Source organism: Ochotona princeps, chromosome 14 (genome assembly GCF_030435755.1).
Source record: "Ochotona princeps isolate mOchPri1 chromosome 14, mOchPri1.hap1, whole genome shotgun sequence".
Lineage (NCBI taxonomy): Eukaryota > Metazoa > Chordata > Mammalia > Lagomorpha > Ochotonidae > Ochotona > Ochotona princeps.
In genome coordinates, this window is record NC_080845.1 from 233,589 (window position 1) to 251,649 (window position 18,061).

At 56.9% G+C, this 18,061-nt stretch overlaps 1 protein-coding gene across 2 annotated transcripts in view; it reads right to left on the reverse strand.

Annotated features, from left to right (window-relative positions):
- The window catches only part of CAMSAP1 (calmodulin regulated spectrin associated protein 1), a 48,018-nt gene that overhangs the window by 7,286 nt on the left and 22,671 nt on the right, over positions 1-18,061 (reverse strand). Inside the window, exons 5-10 of one of the 2 annotated variants that reach the window (XM_058672420.1) lie at positions 17,721-17,862; positions 6,483-6,622; positions 6,317-6,410; positions 3,243-3,402; positions 472-563; positions 26-110 (exon numbers count right to left, since the gene is read on the reverse strand). In XM_058672420.1, the coding sequence (XP_058528403.1) occupies positions 26-110; positions 472-563; positions 3,243-3,402; positions 6,317-6,410; positions 6,483-6,622; positions 17,721-17,862 (713 nt within the window). Of the gene's footprint in view, positions 1-25; positions 111-471; positions 564-3,242; positions 3,403-6,313; positions 6,411-6,482; positions 6,623-17,720; positions 17,863-18,061 lie in introns of both variants that reach the window. The other variant, XM_058672419.1, reaches the window with a different exon arrangement.

Below are 18,061 nucleotides of genomic sequence, written 5' to 3' on the forward strand. Positions count from 1 at the left end.
CCTCCAGCAGGAGACCGGGACTCACCTAGCCTTCTTCTCCGGCCACGCCATCGCTGAGCCTCGCGGCTGACCATCGACGCGGGTCAGGGAGTTGGAGCGATGTCGCTGATCTACAGACGGCGGGGACGGGGAGAGGCCCGGGTTAGGCAGCACTTTCACAATTCTCCCACACCACTGTACCTGCGGGCATCAGGACCCCCGGGGAGCAGCCAGCAGGCCAGGCGCCGGGTGCTGCAGGGGCGGACATGCGGCGTAACGCAGAGACCAGCACACGACCCCAAACCCAAGTGCTGGTGAGTGCCAGGACACGCACGCTCTCGCGTGGATGGGACAGGGGGTTCTAGACTGTCTCTGTGCAACACTGCCCGTTCCTGCCAGCTCATACAAGCCAGACTTTACTACGATCACCACACAGGGAAGGAGCTGGAGCGCGCGGAGCGAGGCCGACAGGTGGACGGGTGCAGTGCTCACCAGGGGAGTCCTCTCCCTGCACCGTCTTCTGCTGCCTTTGCCTTAGTGGTAGCAGGGGGTGGGCCGGGCCGGCGGCGGAGGGTCCTCTCCCACTAGGCGGAAACAGAGCAGAGAAGCGTCACTGGGAGGCCAGGCCAGGGGAGCCTGGGGCGCCCCAACCTGCCACAAGACTCAAGTTCTGCCAGCAAAGCTCAACTACAACCATGGCTGCCTCTTGAGAGAAGCCAAAGTAAAAAGAAACATAGCACACCTGGAAGACACAACCTTCAAAAACAATTTGAGAGAGGGAGAGGAACATCAGAAAGAAAGATCACAGGGCAGGCGCCCGGCAGAGCTATTTCAGACACGGTGTTCCGTGTCAGGGTGCCTGGGCGCCAGTCCCAGACCTGCTCCAGCCCAGCTGCCCAAGCACACAGAGCCTGGGAGGCTGCGGACGGTGTCGGGATGTGGGGCCTCTGGGCGCTGGCCAGGGAACCAGCACATGCGGACTCTACCTCTGCACTGATTCTCTTTTTAAAAGCCCACAAGGCGGACACCGCTTCATCAGCCACAATGGTGAAAGTCCCGACGAGAGGGCAGGACCAGCCCATCAGCGGAGCGGGGAGAGGCCCACGGAAGGCCCGCAGCAATGCCCGGACATGCTGCCAACTGGTCACACTGCTCCCAGCCCAGGACCACAGGGGCCAGGCTCCACAACGCCACCGGCACAGCTCGGCTCAGCTATGACCCAGGCACTCCGCCCAGGAGAGCTCTGGGGACCTCACTTTGGGGAAAACGTGGCAAAGGGACCAAGCACAACGTGGCTCGGGGAGGGGACCACACGGACGGCCTGCTACCACAGGCCCCAGAGGCAGACCGAGGGGCCCAAAGCCAAGAGGAGAACCAGGAAAAGGCCTCCCAGAGAGGAGGGCCGGGCCAGGGACTGCAGTGCGGGTCCGAGCAGAGTGCCTGCCCTCAGCTGTCCACACCTGAAGCCAAACCACACGGCACATGTGCAGTGGGAGCCTCCGGCCACTGACCCTGCGTGGGAGTGTGTCCCACAGGGCCTGCCCGCGTGCATACAGGTCACAGAGACATGTCCACGCCACCAGCTCTCCTTAAAATCCAAACTGAGCACACAGACATAGCAGGCATGCTAAGTGACATCAAAACCCAACCGGAGACCCAACTGCCCACCCACACTGCACCCTGTGCCCACCGCCTGCTCACCCACACTGCACCCTGTGCCCACCGCCCGCTCACCCACACTGCACCCTGTGCCCACCGCCTGCTCACCCACACTGCACCCTGTGCCCACCGCCTGCTCACCCACACTGCACCCTGTGCCCACCGCCTGCTCACCCACACTGCACCCTGTGCCCACCGCCTGCTCACCCACACTCCCCCTGTGCCCACCGCCTGCTCACCCACACTGCCATGTGTCCCTAGCCTGCTCACCCACACTGCCCCACGCCCACTGCCTTCCCTAACCTCTGCCTCGTGCTCTACACTGGGCCCACCGCCCGCCACGCCCTCAGCCCCTCACTCCACCTGCCGCCTCCCCAGCTCAGCCTCACAACCGTGACTGCACCACCTCTTTCCTCCTCACCTCGGCCCCCATCAGACCCCCAACAGGTGTCAGGGCCACCGCTGACCAACTAGCTGAGCATCTCCCCTTCTCCTGGAGTCGCACCTTCACACAGAACCTTGAAATCACGCTGGAGAGGCTAGCATGCTGGCACAGGAGGTTCGAGTCCCAGATGCCCCACGTGCACCAGCACTTTCCGCTAACGCACCTGGGAAAGCAGCTGCTGACAGCCCAAGCCTGGCCCCTACACCATGCGGGAGACCCGGCCGGGCTCGCAGGTCCTGCTTTGGTCTGGGTCAACCTCGGCAATCATGGCCGCTCGAGGAGTGAACCAGTGGACGGCAGAGTGATGTGTCTCCTTCTCTTAGCCACTGTGCCTTCAAATAAATATTCCTTAAACAACCATTTCTGCATACTGCCTTCATCTTTTATTTAAAATATTTTTTTTCATTCTTATTGGAAAGGTAGATCAGATTTATGGAGAAGAGGAGACAAATCCTCCACCTGCTGGTTCACTCCCCAAGTGAGCACAACGGCTGCAGCTGAGCCGATCCTAAGCCAGGAGCCAGGAACCTCTTCCAGGTCTCTCACGCAGGTGCAAGGTCCCAAGGCTTTGGGCCGTCCTCGACTGCTTTCCCAGGCCACAAGGAGGGAGCTGGATGGGAAGCGGAGCAGCTGGGACTGGGACCAGCGCCCATGTGGGACCCCACTGTGCAAGGTGAGGATTCAGCCATCGAGCCATCGCGAGGGGGCCACGCTTCTCTCACCTGAGTGGCTCCCTGTGAGGGAGCTGGACCGCCGTGCTCCGGCCGGCCCGGCTTGGCCTCCCCCAACGCCTCCCCCAACTCTTCCCAAGCTGACTGCACATGAGGTCCTCGCAGTGGGAAAACACTTTGTGGAGAGCTGACCCCAATGACGAAGCAAACTCCAAGTGAAAGCAAACTGCAAGTGAACACTCCTCGGGAGGCGCTGCCTGTCAGACCGTGCTGTGGAACTCAGCCTTGCGACCCGCAGACCACTCCTGAACGCTGTCACACAGTGTGGAGAAAAGCCTCATTCTCAAATCAGACCAGAACCGCTAGGGGACTGCTCGCAGGTCACTGGCCCTGGAGGACATGCCGTCCCAGTCACCCTCGATTTTAAACACCCCACAGAAGCCCAGGAACGAGGTGGGGTAGCTCCGCCCGCGGCCCACTGGACTCACGGATACTCGGCCTCTTCGGGGTACGGATGGCAGTGGTGGCAGCCCTCGGCTGCCAGGGCGGCGGGCGGCTGCTCGGCGGGGCTGCCCAGGAAGCTGCGCTTGGTGGCATTGGAGATGGGCACCGGGGGCCGGCTGCTCTTCTGCTGGAGCACGGTCTTAGCTGCAGAAACAGCAACAGGTGGACACAGGCGTGTGGCGGCATCTGCCACGACAGCACCGCAGGAACTCGACGCCTGGGGAGCCTCCCGGCCTTCACCAGGGCGCTCTGGGACGCCAGCCTCTACAGACAGCCCAAGTGACAAACTGCGCAGGCGCCTGCACACAGCTAACTGCTGTGCTCTGGCCAGGCCACTCTGCAGGCAACCAGCATCTGCCCCACTGCCCCACGGCAGCCCGCTGCCGGTTAAGCTGCTTGCTTCCTAGGCCCACAGGGTAAACCCCAGACCCAAGCTGGGCAGCAGAAAGGCAAGGCCAGCAGGGCTTCGTCTGGCCCAGCCACTTTGTGGCCCACGTGGACTCGGCTTCCGCACCGTCCCACATGGTCCCTCCCTGCAGCCCCAGTACTGATGCTCCGGGGCTGACCCGAGGCGGGTGATGCCCCAGACGCTCAATGCGGGCTGTGCAGTGGTGGCCCAGCCCCGTACTGGCAGGAGGAGCCTGACGGGATGAGGCTCAGAGGACAGGAACATGAGGGGCAGCTGAGGGCAACGGGCTGCATTCTCTCGCAGCAGCTCCCGGGCAGGCTGCATGGCCAAGCTAGGCTGGACATGTGCAGCACATCGGATCTGGCCTTGGGAGTCTGGGGACCCTCAGATTCTCAGAACTCCCTGAATTTGCCTCCCTGCTAGGAACTCTGACCCCGTGCTGCGGGGTGAAGCTAAGACATCAGACAACTGAGATGGCAAAAATCACGGTTAAGGACACAGGGAACCCCGAGGTGCAGAAGGGAAAGGGTGGGGCCTCACAACCACAGCTGTGTGCACCACAGCGCCCACGGCATCCGGCAGGCCAGCTCCCCACAGGGAACGCAGGGGGCAGGCCTGCACTACCAGAGCTTGGGAGAGCCAAGCTCACAGAAAGGGACCAAACACTGTCTTTTCTGACAGTGGTGGTCAGATCCCACTGTCCCGGAAGGAAGCACAGCGCTTGGGGTAGGCACCCGTGGCCCACAATGGGGGCAGGACAGACAGCACAGAGGCCCCTTCCTTCCCAGCGAGGCTGGGACGGGGCAAGCACTGACCCACCAACCGGGCTGCATGCACGGCGGCCCAGCACACTCTCAACCAAGAAGTGACACATGCCCCTTCAGGACCTGCGACCAGTCACTGTGGCAGCAAATCCCAGGAGCCAAGGGGACTCCACCCTGTAAGCTACAGGTGCAGCCAGTGGGCAGCGGCCCTGGCACAGCACACCTAGGACTGTGAGGGAGGTGGGACCAGTGGGACTAACAGGATGGTCCTCGCCTGGCAAGGCCAACATGGGCACCCTGCACAAAAGCCTGAAGCTGGGAGCGGGGCAAGCAGGGCAGCCGCAGACTGTGGGCAGCCAGGATGTGCAGGCTGCACAGCGCCCACGGGGCCCGGCCAGCAGCGTCTCAGGGAGGGAGCCCAGCACAGCTGCCTCAGTGAACAGCAGCCACGCAGCCAACACAGGCGCCACATGAAGGCTCCAGTGAGGAAGACAAAGATGTGCCACAGGAAGCTCCAGACAGCTCCCCACTGATGCCCACACGTGGACAGCTCCCCACCGGCGTCCACGTGTGGACAGCTCCCCACCATGGCCACAGCAGACAGCTTCCCACCGGCGTCCACGTGTGGACAGCTCCCCACTGATGCCCACACGTGGACAGCTCCCACCAACACCCACACTGGGACTTGCAGGGCCTGAGAGATGCTGCCTAGCAGACATTGTTCCCGACAGACGCCGCAGCTCTGGGGACACTCACATCTTGTCTTCAAAGCTTCTCTGGGGGCCACTCTGCTCTCCCAAAGTCAACTTGTCCTTGTCATTCCCACTTCCTATATCGGCACCTCTTCAGCGTCAGGCACCTGCGTCCCCATCTCTGGCCACAAGTGCCCTCATGCCAGTTTCTCATCCTCACAGGCCACAGTTCCTGGTCCGCTGCTGGGGGGGCATGCAGGTGGCGGCCCTGTCTGCAGCAGGGACCGTGGTCAAGCACCCAGCCAGGTGTGCACTGGGAAGCGGAGGGGATGTTTCAGGTCAGCCCACCTGCACCTCTCATGACGGGGAGGAGGCGGCAGGCTTGATGCCGTCTGGTTGGGAGGACGCGCAGCATGAGAGCTGTCCTGGCCTCAGTGGCGGGGGGTTCCTGATGGGGTTCTGGGGGGACCAGGGGATCCTGGGCAAGTGCAGGCTATAGTGCCACAGCTACTGCTAGACAACGTGGCATGTCCAGTAGGAACAGCCCCGGAGTCTGCAGCCACAGGGATCCACCTTTCCAGTAGGGCCCTGGTGGGCACAGGACACTGGTAGAGTCGAGAGCCTTGGCCCCAGTATGCCTGCTTGCCACATCCAGAACTATCCACTGCTGGGCAAAGGCCGGGCATGATGCCACGAAGACAGACGTGGCACCCTGGAGCTGAGCCTGTGTGGCCCAGGGCTAAGCCAGACCCCGCAGCCCACCCCTGCCATCAGTCACTGGCACTGAGACAGCAGCAGCACTCGGCTCCCCAGCTGTCCCAGCACCCGACAGGTAGGTGACCGCGCTTGATAACAGACGCTGCCCTCGGCCATCCCAGGCACACACACATCAGAGGCTGGGGAGCCACAGTGGGGACTGACAGGCAAGGCCACTACAGAGGCCAAAGTAAGCAGCCACGTGCACGCTGCCCTTCCTGGCCAGTGTCCCCACAAGACCAGAGGCACCTGCTAGAGGACCAGCCAGCTCGGACCCGCTGCATGAAGTCCCACCCAACAGATGGGACACCAAACGCCACAGACCCAGAGACACACGACACCCAAATAGCCGTGTCAATCAGCTGCAGCACCCAGGGGTGAACCCACTCCTGCTCAGCGAGGGCAAACAGGAGACCCGCCGGCCTGTCACTCACCACCCTTCAGCTCCTGCACGTCCCTGGGCTGGACAAAATCGGGCTTGACGCTCTCGAACCACCAGAAGAGCTCAGCGATGAACACCATGACGTTGGGCTGTCGGAGAGCAGGTTCCGTGAGTGGCTCACTCGTGTGGGGCGCGTGGGCGCGTGGGCGCGTGGGCCTTACCTTGAGCACCGCGGGTGCGTACACCATGTCCTCCAGGGAGAGGTAGAAACACCTGTTGAGGTACTCGTTGGAGAACTCCCTCAGCAGCCGGATGTTGTAGAGGCTGTCAGCCAGCGATGGCACCTCCTTCAGGCAGATGTCTGCCGGGCAGAGAAGCCGGAGGGGTCAGAAAGCTACCCACCCGGGCCTTGGCAAAGCTCCCACCTGTGACGCTGGCAGCCCCATGTGGGTGCCAGGACATGTCCCGGCTGCTCCACGTCCCCTCCAGCTCCCTGCCTGTGTGGCCTGGGAAAGCAGCGGAGGATGGCTCAAAGCCTTGGGACCTGCCCCCACGTGGGGGACTCAGAGGAAGTTCCTAGCTTTGGATGGACACAGCCCCGGCCACTGCGGCCAACTGGGAAAGGAACCAGTGGATGGAAGATCTCTGCCCTTCAGGCAAACATAAAACAAATCTTAAAACAAGTCAGGCAATGGCACAGCAGGGGAGATGCCTCCTGCATCTCAGGAGGGCTGGTTCGAGTCCTGGCTGCTCCTGCTCGTGGCCTGGTAACAGGGTCCTGGCACCCGCACGGGGGGCCCAGGCAGTTTTGTGCTCCCGCACTACCCCCCACCAGCCCCCATCCAGTGCAGCCACTTGGGGAATGAACCAGCAGAAGAAAGACCTCTTTCTGTAACTTTCTAAATAAATAAGACTTGAAAACAAACCCACCCTGTACACAGCATGTGTTAGAAGCCCCAACTCCAGCCTCGCCCACCTCTCCCTCTGCTGGCCATGTGCCAGGGGTCTCTCCTGGGCTGTCACCTTGCAGCCTGAACGGCTCGAGAGCTCATGTCTCCTGGGCCTCCTGCTGTCCTATGTCCTAGCACTGGGGGTACAGTCTCCCTCCAAGAGGCAGCCATCTCACGGTTCCCTGTCTCTCTAAGTAGCTGTCTGTGGTGGTCTCTTTTCCAGGAGCCCCCGGGTTCCACGGCCGTGTCTACCATGGCCCTCTGACAGCCACGTGGTAGGCTGTGGCGCGTGGCCCTGTCCAAAGGCCTTCCCCATGCTCTCCGGGCAAGCCCCGCCTGCTCCTGTTCCCCTCCTGCTGGTGCTCTGAGTGAGGCCACCCTATGTGGCCGTCCACGGTCAGCACCTGTCAGCCCCTCCCATCACTCGCCAGGCATGTCTGCTGGTCTGGGGGTTCCTCGGTGTCAGAGACCCCTGGCGACGGACAGCCCAGCCCTGGGAACGGGCTCTGTCACCGGGCTGGCACAGGCAGCCCTGCTCCTGCAGCTACTTTCAGAGAGAAGAGTCCTCGCCCAGCAGGCCATGTGCAGCCTCAGCACAGAGCTATGCTCTCAGCCCGGCCCCGTGCCGACCCTCCCGGGCACGGCCCGCCTCGGTGGGTGAGGTCTGCGGAGGGAAGCCGAGCGGGGCTCTCGCTGCCCCCTTCGCAGGGCTCGCACAGCCCACCGCCCAGGCTGCACCTGCCTGCACCCCAGCACTCAATTCTCGGGGTGCTTTCTGTCCAGAGTCAAATTTATCCTACTCCCAAGCTGGAGTCTGCAGTTCAGTTCCGTATTCTTGCTTTGCAGAGATTTAAAAAAATGATCTATTTCTTCGAAAAGCAGAGTGACAGAGGGAGGAGATGGTGTATCTACCAGTTGGCTTCCCAAACGCCCACCCCAGCCAGGGCTGACCCAGAGCCACAGGCCAGGAACCGAACCCAGCGCTCCCACGCGAGCGGGCCATCCCTGCTGCTGCCTCCCCAGATACTGTCAAGTGCAGAAGAGCGGGACTTGCACAGGGCATGTGGGCACGGGGAGGCAGTGTGCAAACCCACTCTCCTGCCACACCTGCCCCTGAAGCAGTGTGCAGTTACAGAGACAGTAAGCAGTCATCGCTCCTTCCTCCAGATCCGAGTTGACCACTTTTTATAAATCCACTGAGACAAACTTAGCTGACCTCAAAATTCCTTATTTTCTTCTTTTTCTGTTGATTTATTATTTCTTTTTGTTCACATTTGATTATTATTATTATTATTCTCATTTTATGATAGAGTTCCATAGGCTCCTGGGATTTCCCTTATCCCAGGCCCCATTCCCCACCCCCCGCCGCCATCTAGTTCCCCTATATCATTACCATAGTGTAGTTCTTCATACACAGTCATATGTCCATCATTGCGGGCATGGACAATGGCAGAGAGTCCAGCATCCTATTGTCAGGATATAGTAAACAGTTTCATTGTAAGTCTATCTTTGTCTGGAAGTAGAGATGCATACTGCATTGTATCCTCACATCTGGATGTTAGTCTCCATTTCACAGCTACTGTACATCCCCTTAAATGAAGTCACAGTACAAAATCAGTAATAGGAAGAAAAATAGAAATTTACAATGCCATGAAGTTAAATGACGTTACTAGATATGACAGTCTCCATTACACAGCTACTATACATCCCCTTAAATGAAGAGCCACAAAACAAAATCAACAACAGGGAGAAAAAGAAATTAACAACACCACAAAGTTAAATAACATGCTATTAAATCACTAACGTGTAGATGAAGAAACAAAAATCAAGAAGCCCCTTGCAGAGAATGATGCTACTATATGATCTACAAGTCACTGAATGATTTAATCAGAAGAAAGTGTTTTGAAGAAATGAACTAACAGAAAACATCAAAACCCATGCGATATAGTTTCCACTGATTTTTGTTGGTGAAGTGTGTCTCTTCTAGACAACAAACAGATGGGTTTTGTTTTTAAATCCAGTCTACTAATCTATGTCGTTTAATTGAGCTTAAGCCATTTACATTCAGGGTTAATATGTATGGGTGGTACTTTGGTCCTGTCATTGTAGGAATGGGTTGTTCATTGGTTTAGTCTTCTGTTGTCATTTTACTGGGATATTCTTCCCGTTTGCCTTTGGTTTTGGTGGGTGCTATTCCTCTTCTCTGCCAAGAGAACATCTTGAAGTATCATTTGTAGGGCAGGTTTGGAAGAGGCAAATTCTTTTAACTTTTCTTTACTGTGGGAGAATTTTATTTCATTTTCAAAGACAAAAGAAAGCTTTGCTGGATGTGTTATCCTAGGCCGACAATTTTTTAGAGTCTGGAATATGTCACTCCATTCTCTTCTGGCCTGTAGAGTTTCCTGTGAGAGGTCTCGTGTTAGTTTAATTGGCATTCCTTTATATGTCAATTGATTTTTTTCACGTGCACATTTAAGGATTTTTTTCCTTATGTTTGATTGAAGAGAGTTTGATGATCATGTGTCTTGGTGAAGATTGCTTTTGATCAAGCCTGTTGGGAGTTCGGTGCCCCTCCTGGATCTTGTTTCCCAATTCTTTCTCTAAATTAGGGAAATTTTCCTTCATTATTTCATTAAATATATTTGTAAAACCAGCTTCTCTTTCTGCACCTTCTGGGACTCCCATAACTCTTTTGTTGTTGGTGTTGTTGTTGTTTTTAAATCTATTTTATTGTGTTGTTGTTGACAATCTTTACATAGTTAATTACGGCTAAAGAAAAACAAAGGTTCAGGGGGATAGGGAAGTGGGCAATGCTATTATGTCCATATTGTTTCCATCATGTATCTGAGGTAAAGGGGGATATTGAGGGAGAAGCCCCACCTAGTTTCCCGCTCACCCCAAGTCCCGGATGTGGGGCATGCTCTGAGATATGTGCTCGAGTGGTGTTAATAGTTCTCCGGTTATGAATCGCTGCCAGTTTCGCTCGATGAGGTCATCCACTGATTGATATGGTCCATCATGAAGTCTCCGTTCGCCCCATATTTCGCTGCCAACATGTAGCTGAGATGAATGATCGACCTGTTCTGTCTTCTGTCTTTTCTTGGTTAGAGTTCTGAGTCCAGCAGTTCGATTGGGGAGATCTCCAAAGAAACTTTGAGTTATTCCCAGACTAGATTCTTGTATGTTCTAGCAAGCACAGGGCCCGGCACAGTCCATCACCCCGATCAGCTGGTGGTTTCAATTGCTGGGTTGGTTCTGTTTTCGGTCCCGAGTTGCACTGGAACCAATGGGTGTTGCAGTCCAGTCTGGTTCGGCCCTCACACAAACCAGTGGGAGCTGCAGCCTAGTCGCGGCGACCCACAATAACCCCCACCAGGCCCGCCCCCTACCCTGGTTTGCCAGTATGTGTAGCAGAAGACCAGTCTGTCCCCCATCCCATTTGGCTCTGGTACTTGTCAATGGGTTTTAAAGCTTAGTTCCATCTAACCAACTCAATCATCCAGCCCTCACGGATGTTGTTGAGTGCCTCTCTGTCTAGCCATCCCAGCCCCCGTCCTAGTTTTCATGCCCTCCCACGGGAATAGTGACCCAAGAAGGGGGAACCCACTTTTTCCCTCCCAGGTCTCTCTGTCCCGGTTTATGCACTCTTTAGGTGGTTCTGTGATTTGACTTGACAGAATTAGTCCCCAGTGCCAGCTTCTGCCAGCTGATGCTGCGGCTATGCCCAAACATCCCTCACCCACTCTAATTTATGCTTGCACCGCAGGAATAATCAGCCCAACCTGGCTTTTCCCTGATCTAGTCCACATGCAGCACACAGGTGTTGTAGCCTTGCTTAGTCTGGTCTGTCCCCATCCCAGCCCACGCTTTCCAGTGGGAGTAGCTGTCCGGCGAGGGGACCAGCCCCTTAATCCCCCTGCCGGTTCTGCCCCTCCCTTCCTGGTTCTCACGCGTGCTGGTTGGGTGCTGCATTCATATCCAGTACAGGCAACCACACCCTGGCATTCCATAATGTGTACTTGTTTTGTCGCGACCAAACCCGGCTCATCCCACACTCTGTTCTGGTGATCGGATTTGCCAGTGGATGACATGAACTGATTCAGCCTGGTCTGCTCCTGACCCATGCTGAATGTGTGCCAGTGGGAAACTTTCCATGGCCTATTCTGGGCTGTTTCCTATCATGCTTCTTGCGCTTACCTGCAGGGACTGTGTCCTGCCAGAGGAGTTGCCCAGGCTCCTCCATCAGAACCCCTCCCAATGCCAGCTCCCATAGCTCTTATATTTGGCCTCTTAATAGTGTCTTTCAATTCTTGAATACTTTTTTTGGCCTGATCCAGCTCTGCTTCCAGCTTTTTGTTTGCTTCCCCTGGTGACAGGAAATATCTTCCAATTCTGAGATTCTTTCTTCTGCTTGCTTCATTCTGTTTTGGAGACTCTCCACTGTACTTTTAATTTGCTCTACTGTGTTCTTAATTTCTGATATATCAGCCTTGATTTGCTTTATTGCTGCTATTCCTTGTGTAACATATTCCTTAAATTCTTTGAACTCTTGTATGTGCTTCTCACTGTTGATCAGAAGCTTCGTAATGAGTTTTCTGAATTCTGTGTCCCCCATTTTCTCGATGTCTTCCTCAGTGAACTCTGAGGTTGGCATAGGGGTTTGCTCCTTTGCAGGGGAGTCTTCAGTAATATTCATTGTGCCTCTGTCTCTTCTTTTGCTCTAGGTCATTGTACTTCTGGTTAGCAGAGTCTTCTCCTTGGGGCAGGTTTCTAAGCTGTGTCATCCACAGGTCTACAATGAGATTTCACTTATTGCAGTTGGTACACAACTCTTTGCTTGCAGCCACTTGTGCCACTCCCTCCAGCGAGTTCCAGGTCTGGGTTCTTATGTTAGGTTTCCTTTTTTTTTTTTTCCAAGGAAAGTTTTATTTATTTATTTATTTATTTATTATTAATTACATTGCATTATGTGACACAGTTTCATAGGCTCTGGGAGTCCCCCAACCCCTCCCCATACCCTCCCCCATGGTGGATATGTTAGATTTCCACAAAAAAACTCCGTAGCCCCAGCTCCTGGCTCACCACTCTCCACCTCCTGTGATACTGTGCTGAGGCTGCACTGTTGTCTGTACAACCTTTCTCCTACGCCCGGTTGGAGCAGGTCCCAGGATTAGAGACACCAGGAATCCTATATAGCTAGGTTGTTGGTGGCGCTGATCTTGCCGGAACCTGTTGGACATTAGGTCTGGGTGCCACACGGACCTATTTTGACCCGTACGATGCCACAGTTGGTGTTATTTTTCTGTGGGACCAGTGCAATCCACAGAACTCAGTGAGTTCTCGTGAGCTCAGCACATGTGCAGTTCACTGTCGTCCCCTGCAGTCCTAAATCTTTTGCCACAGTGTACAAAATGGCGCCTGACTTAACACTACTAGAGTTCTTGATCTGCTGGCCGTCAGGTCTGAAGGCTACCCAGACCTGTCCTGGGTGGAACCTGTAGAATGCCACGTTGCTACAGTTCACTGAGTCAGAAATGAGTTCACTCCCAGCTCAGCGCATGCTCAGTCCTTACCCTTGCCTTTGCCTCCTTAAGCAAAATGGCTCCCAACTCGGCTCTAGGGGGCTGACTGGGCTGTGAAATCCACCCTGTTCTTGCACTGCCTGTCTAGGATCTGCTGCTCTGTTTCTGCTCCTGATCAAATCAAACGGATCAGCAGGATATCCGGACAGTTCTTTGTCTGGGTTCACCTCCCAAACTCCCGGTGAACGGCTCTTCCCTCCACCAGGAGTTCCGGCTGCTGGTGGAGTTCAGATTGCCACTTGCTGAATGCCGCTGGGGTATCAGTCACTGCAACACTACATTGTTGTTTTCGCTGCTTTCCTATGTCTGTCAGTCTCCAGGTACCCCTCTGCTGTTCTGTCCTCTCCTATTTCCTGGAATGTGTCCTGTCTGCCTCATCCTGATTAAATGTTTCCCTGTCCGTTTAAATGTGCCTTACCCTATTCTGCCATCTTGATTCTCCAAAAATTCCTTATTTTCAACATTAATTCATTCTTATTTGAAAGGCAGGGTTACAAAGAGAGGAGAGACGGGTCTTCCATCTGCTGGTTCAGTCCCCAAAATGGCCACCACAGCAGAGCTGAGGAGATCCAAAGTCAGGAGCCAGTAGCTTCCTCCAGGTCTCCCACGCGGGTGCAGGGTCCAAGGCTTTTGCCCGTCCTCTGCTGCTTTCCCTGGTACATCAGCAGGCGGCAGATCAGAAGTGGAGCAGGCCCCGCACACCGTGGCCTGGCGGCTAAAGTCCTCGCCTTGAACACGCCCGGATCCCATATGGGAACCAGTTCTAGTCCTGGCAGCTCCACTTCCCATCCAGCTCCCTGCTTGTGGCCTGGGAAAGCAGTCGAAGACGGCCCAAAGCCTTGGAACCCTGCACCCATGTGGGAGACCTGGAGGAAGTTCCTGGCTCCTGGCTTCAGAATGGCATAGCACCAGCCATTGTGATCTCTTGGGGAGTGGATCATTGGACGGAAGATCTTCCTCTCTGTCTGTCTTCCTCTCTGTATATCTGACTTTGCAATAAAAATAAGTAAATCTTAATATATACATATGTATATACAGATTCATTTATTTTGGAACTGGAGCAATGGCTGCCCCTCTGTCCACAGGCACCAGGATCCATCAGGGCACCGGTCCCTCCCCCCGCGTGTGGCCTGGCAACGCAGGGGCGCATGCAACCTTCACGACCAGTTTCAAGTTTCTCAGTCACACAGAACTGCATACACACAGAACTACACGCACATAGAACCGCATACACAGAACTACACGCACACAGAACCACACGCACACAGAACCACAGGCACACAGAACCACACGCACACAGAACTACACGCACACAGAACTACATGCACATAGAACCACACGCACACAGAACTACACGCACACAGAACTACATGCACATAGAACCACACGCACACAGAACCACACGCACACAGAACTACACGCACACAGAACCACATGCACATAGAACCACACGCACACAGAACCACACGCACACAGAACTACACGCACACAGAACCACAGGCACACAGAACCACACGCACACAGAACTACACGCACACAGAACCACACGCACACAGAACCACACGCACACAGAACCACACGCACACAGAACTACACGCACACAGAACCACAGGCACACAGAACCACACGCACACAGAACCACACGCACACAGAACCACATACACATAGAACTACATGCACACAGAACCACACGCACACAGAACCACACGCACACAGAACTACATGCACACAGAACCACACGCACACAGAACTACACGCACACAGAACTACACGCACACAGAACCACACGCACACAGAACCACACGCACACAGAACTACACGCACACAGAACCACACGCACACAGAACCACACGCACACAGAACCACACGCACACAGAACCACATACACATAGAACCACACGCACACAGAACCACACGCACACAGAACCACACGCACACAGAACCACACGCACATAGAACTACATGCACACAGAACCACACGCACACAGAACCACACGCACACAGAACTACACGCACACAGAACCACACGCACACAGAACTACACGCACACAGAACTACACGCACACAGAACTGTTGGAATGGACCCGGCAGGGGAACTTGGGGAGCTCCCCTGATAGGCTGAAGTTGTTGCTGGTAAGCTGGAGAGCTGGGGCTGGGAAAAGGCCACGAGAGGCTGGACTGTAGCATCTGTTGGCATGTGGGCTGGGTCTAGGGGCAGGCCGGGTCTGGGGGCAGGCTGGGCTGAGCCAGGCTGCAGCACCTTTTGGCCTGCACAAGACCGGGGGCTGGGTGCAGGCCTGGTAGGGGAACTTCGGGAACTCCCCTGCTGGGCCATTGCTTCCACTGGGCAAAGCGAGAGCTGGGACTTGTGGTGGGCTGAGCCAGGAGGGGCTACAGCACCTCTGAGCCGCCATGTGAGCTGGGTCTGGGGGTGGGTCAGGCTGGGGCCAGGCTGCCATATTTGTGGCACAAGTTAGAGCCAGAATGGGTGCAGGCCAGCCAGGCTAGGCCACAGCACCAGCTGGCAAGTGCTGAGACTGAGTGCAGGTCATGTTGGGCTAGACCACAGAACCTCCTGGCAGGTGTAAGATCCAGGGCCGGGAGGGGCCGGGTAGAGAAACCGTGGGTACTCCTGCTAGGCTACCACTTCTGCTGCTGGGCATGCAAGCTAAGGCTAAGGGCAGGCCAGACCAGTCAAGACAGCAGCAGCCATTAGCACACGTGTGGGTCTGAGGGGGGGCGGGTCAGACCGAGCAAAGCCACAGATGTGCAGCAAGAGCCAGATGGGGAACAGGATGTAACAGGCTATACCAACTCACATGTCAGCTGCCGGTGGGCCTGGTGCAGGTATCAGGGCTTGCTTCCACTAGTCTGTAGCACCCCCTGGGGTATTTGTGAACATCAAGCCTGTGCGGAGCTGGGCTGGACTGGGCCAGGCCGCAACACCAGTCAGTTTGCAGGAGAGAGGGGACGGGGGACAGAACTGACCAGGCAGCCACATCCACCGCTCTGTGAGTTGGCTGGTGCAGGTGCCGGATCAAACTTGACCCTGCACTGGTGGGCACACACAAGAGTCAAGTCTGAGGTCACCCCAGGTGAGGTTTCTTGGAGGATTCCCCAACAGCCTACTAGACTAAAACCCTGACCACAGGGAACAAATCACAGGACATGTGGTTCACCTTGGAGTGCCTCAGCTGCTGATGCCCGTGCAGAGGACAGCATGTCCAGGTGCCATGGAGACGTGACAGCCAGCTCAGCTAGGCCAGCAGAGGACATCAGTCAACGCCTCCTCGTCAGGGGACGGAGCGCAGAACTGGCTGGACCACTCTGCTGGCCAAGCTTGGCAGCAGGTGTCTGGGGCTGTGGACGCACTCAGGTGGACTTGGTCAGTTCAAAGACCACGGGAAGTTTTTCTCAACCTTAGCACAACAAGGCCAGTGATGTCACAGAACTGCCAAAGCCGTGAGAACCACAGTCAGAACGCCCCTAGCCACTCTCGGGGTTTGGGGCAGCACCCCATGACCGTCCCCTCACCTTCCCTGCTGCAGATTCAGGAGAAAAGAGGAAAAACCAAACACGTGTCCCTCCCTCCTTCCTCCATGGCTCCTCCACCTTCCCATCCTAGTCAGAGGCCCACATGGGAGTGCAACCCTCAACTACGCAAACGATACTAAAAATGTAAAAATTTAAAAAAAAACTGTATCCACAGAGAACTGTATCCACACACAACTACACACACAGACATACACAAACACACAGACCTACACAAACACACAGAGAACTACACACGTGGAACCACACTCACAAGAACTGCCTCCACACAGTCCCTAACCTAGCACCCATTATGTACAGTGGGAGCCAGGCCCCACGTGCAACAGACCTCAGCCAGAGCCTGCCCAGGCCCCATCACTGTCCTCGGCCAGAGCCTGCCCCAGGCCCATCACCCTCGGCCAGAGCCTGCCCCAGGCCCCGTCACCGTCCTCGGCCAGAGCCTGCCCATGCCCCGTCACCGTCCTCGGCCAGAGCCTGCCCAGGCCCCGTCACCGTCCTCGGCCAGAGCCTGCCCAGGCCCCGTCACCGTCCTCGGCCAGAGCCTGCCCAGGCCCCGTCACCGTCCTCGGCCAGAGCCTGCCCCAGGCCCCGTCACCGTCCTCGGCCAGAGCTTGCCCAGGCCCCGTCACCGTCCTCGGCCAGAGCCTGCCCAGGCCCATCACCCTCGGCCAGAGCCTGCCCCAGGCCCCGTCACCGTCCTCGGCCAGAGCCTGCCCAGGCCCCGTCACCGTCCTCGGCCAGAGCCTGCCCAGGCCCATCACCCTCGGCCAGAGCCTGCCCCAGGCCCCGTCACCGTCCTCGGCCAGAGCCTGCCCCAGGCCCATCACCCTCGGCCAGAGCCTGCCCCAGGCCCTTGTCAACACAGAGCCTGCCCAGGCCCCTGTCAACACAGAGCCTGGCCCAGGTCACCGGCCTGGCCCCACACCGTGACGTGCGGAGTAACTGGAAGGACACAGCACGCCAGCCACACGCTAGCGGTCTGCAGGCACACTGTACCGTGCTGCTCTCCACATGGAGAAGCAGTCCCGAGTGCCAACCAATGCCTCCCGCCTGCAGACAGCACAGCGCAGCGCCCACGGCCGAGCCCCTGCTGCTCCCCCCAAGCAGGGCGCACGCCCGCTGACATCAGGACCTGGGCTTCCTCGCAGGATGCTCCAGCCTCGGGATCACACGCAGTGCAGCTTCCTTCCTTCTACTAAGATCTACTTCTTTGAAAAGAAGAGCGAGAGCTTCCACCCACAGTCCGTTCGCTAGACTGCCACAGCAGCCCTGGCTCGGAGCCTCACCAGCCTCTGCTTCCCGGCACATCAACAGGGAGCTGGAGGGGAGCCGGGGCAGTGGGATCTGAACCCGCGCCCGCTGCAGCAGCACTCACCGTCCAGCTTCATCTGCTCCGGGCAGTAGTAGTGGATGACGGCCAGGAGGGCGGCGCCGTCACTGCCGTCCCGCATCAGGTCCTCCACCCACGGGAAGTAAGGGCACTGCCGGGCCGACAGGGGCTCTCGCCGATAGCGGACCTGCAGTGGGGGGAGGACGGCGTTCCCGGGTCTGAGCTCTCGCCGTCCGCACGGCCAGGTGCACACCCAGTGCAGGCAACAGGAAGGGCGGCTCAGCCATCCAGCAGGGGCCCGGGGGTCTGAAGCCGCCCTCTGGCTGCCAGCCCTGAGGAACAGCGATGACCTGCCAGTGACATCAGATCCACATGCCAAGCCAACA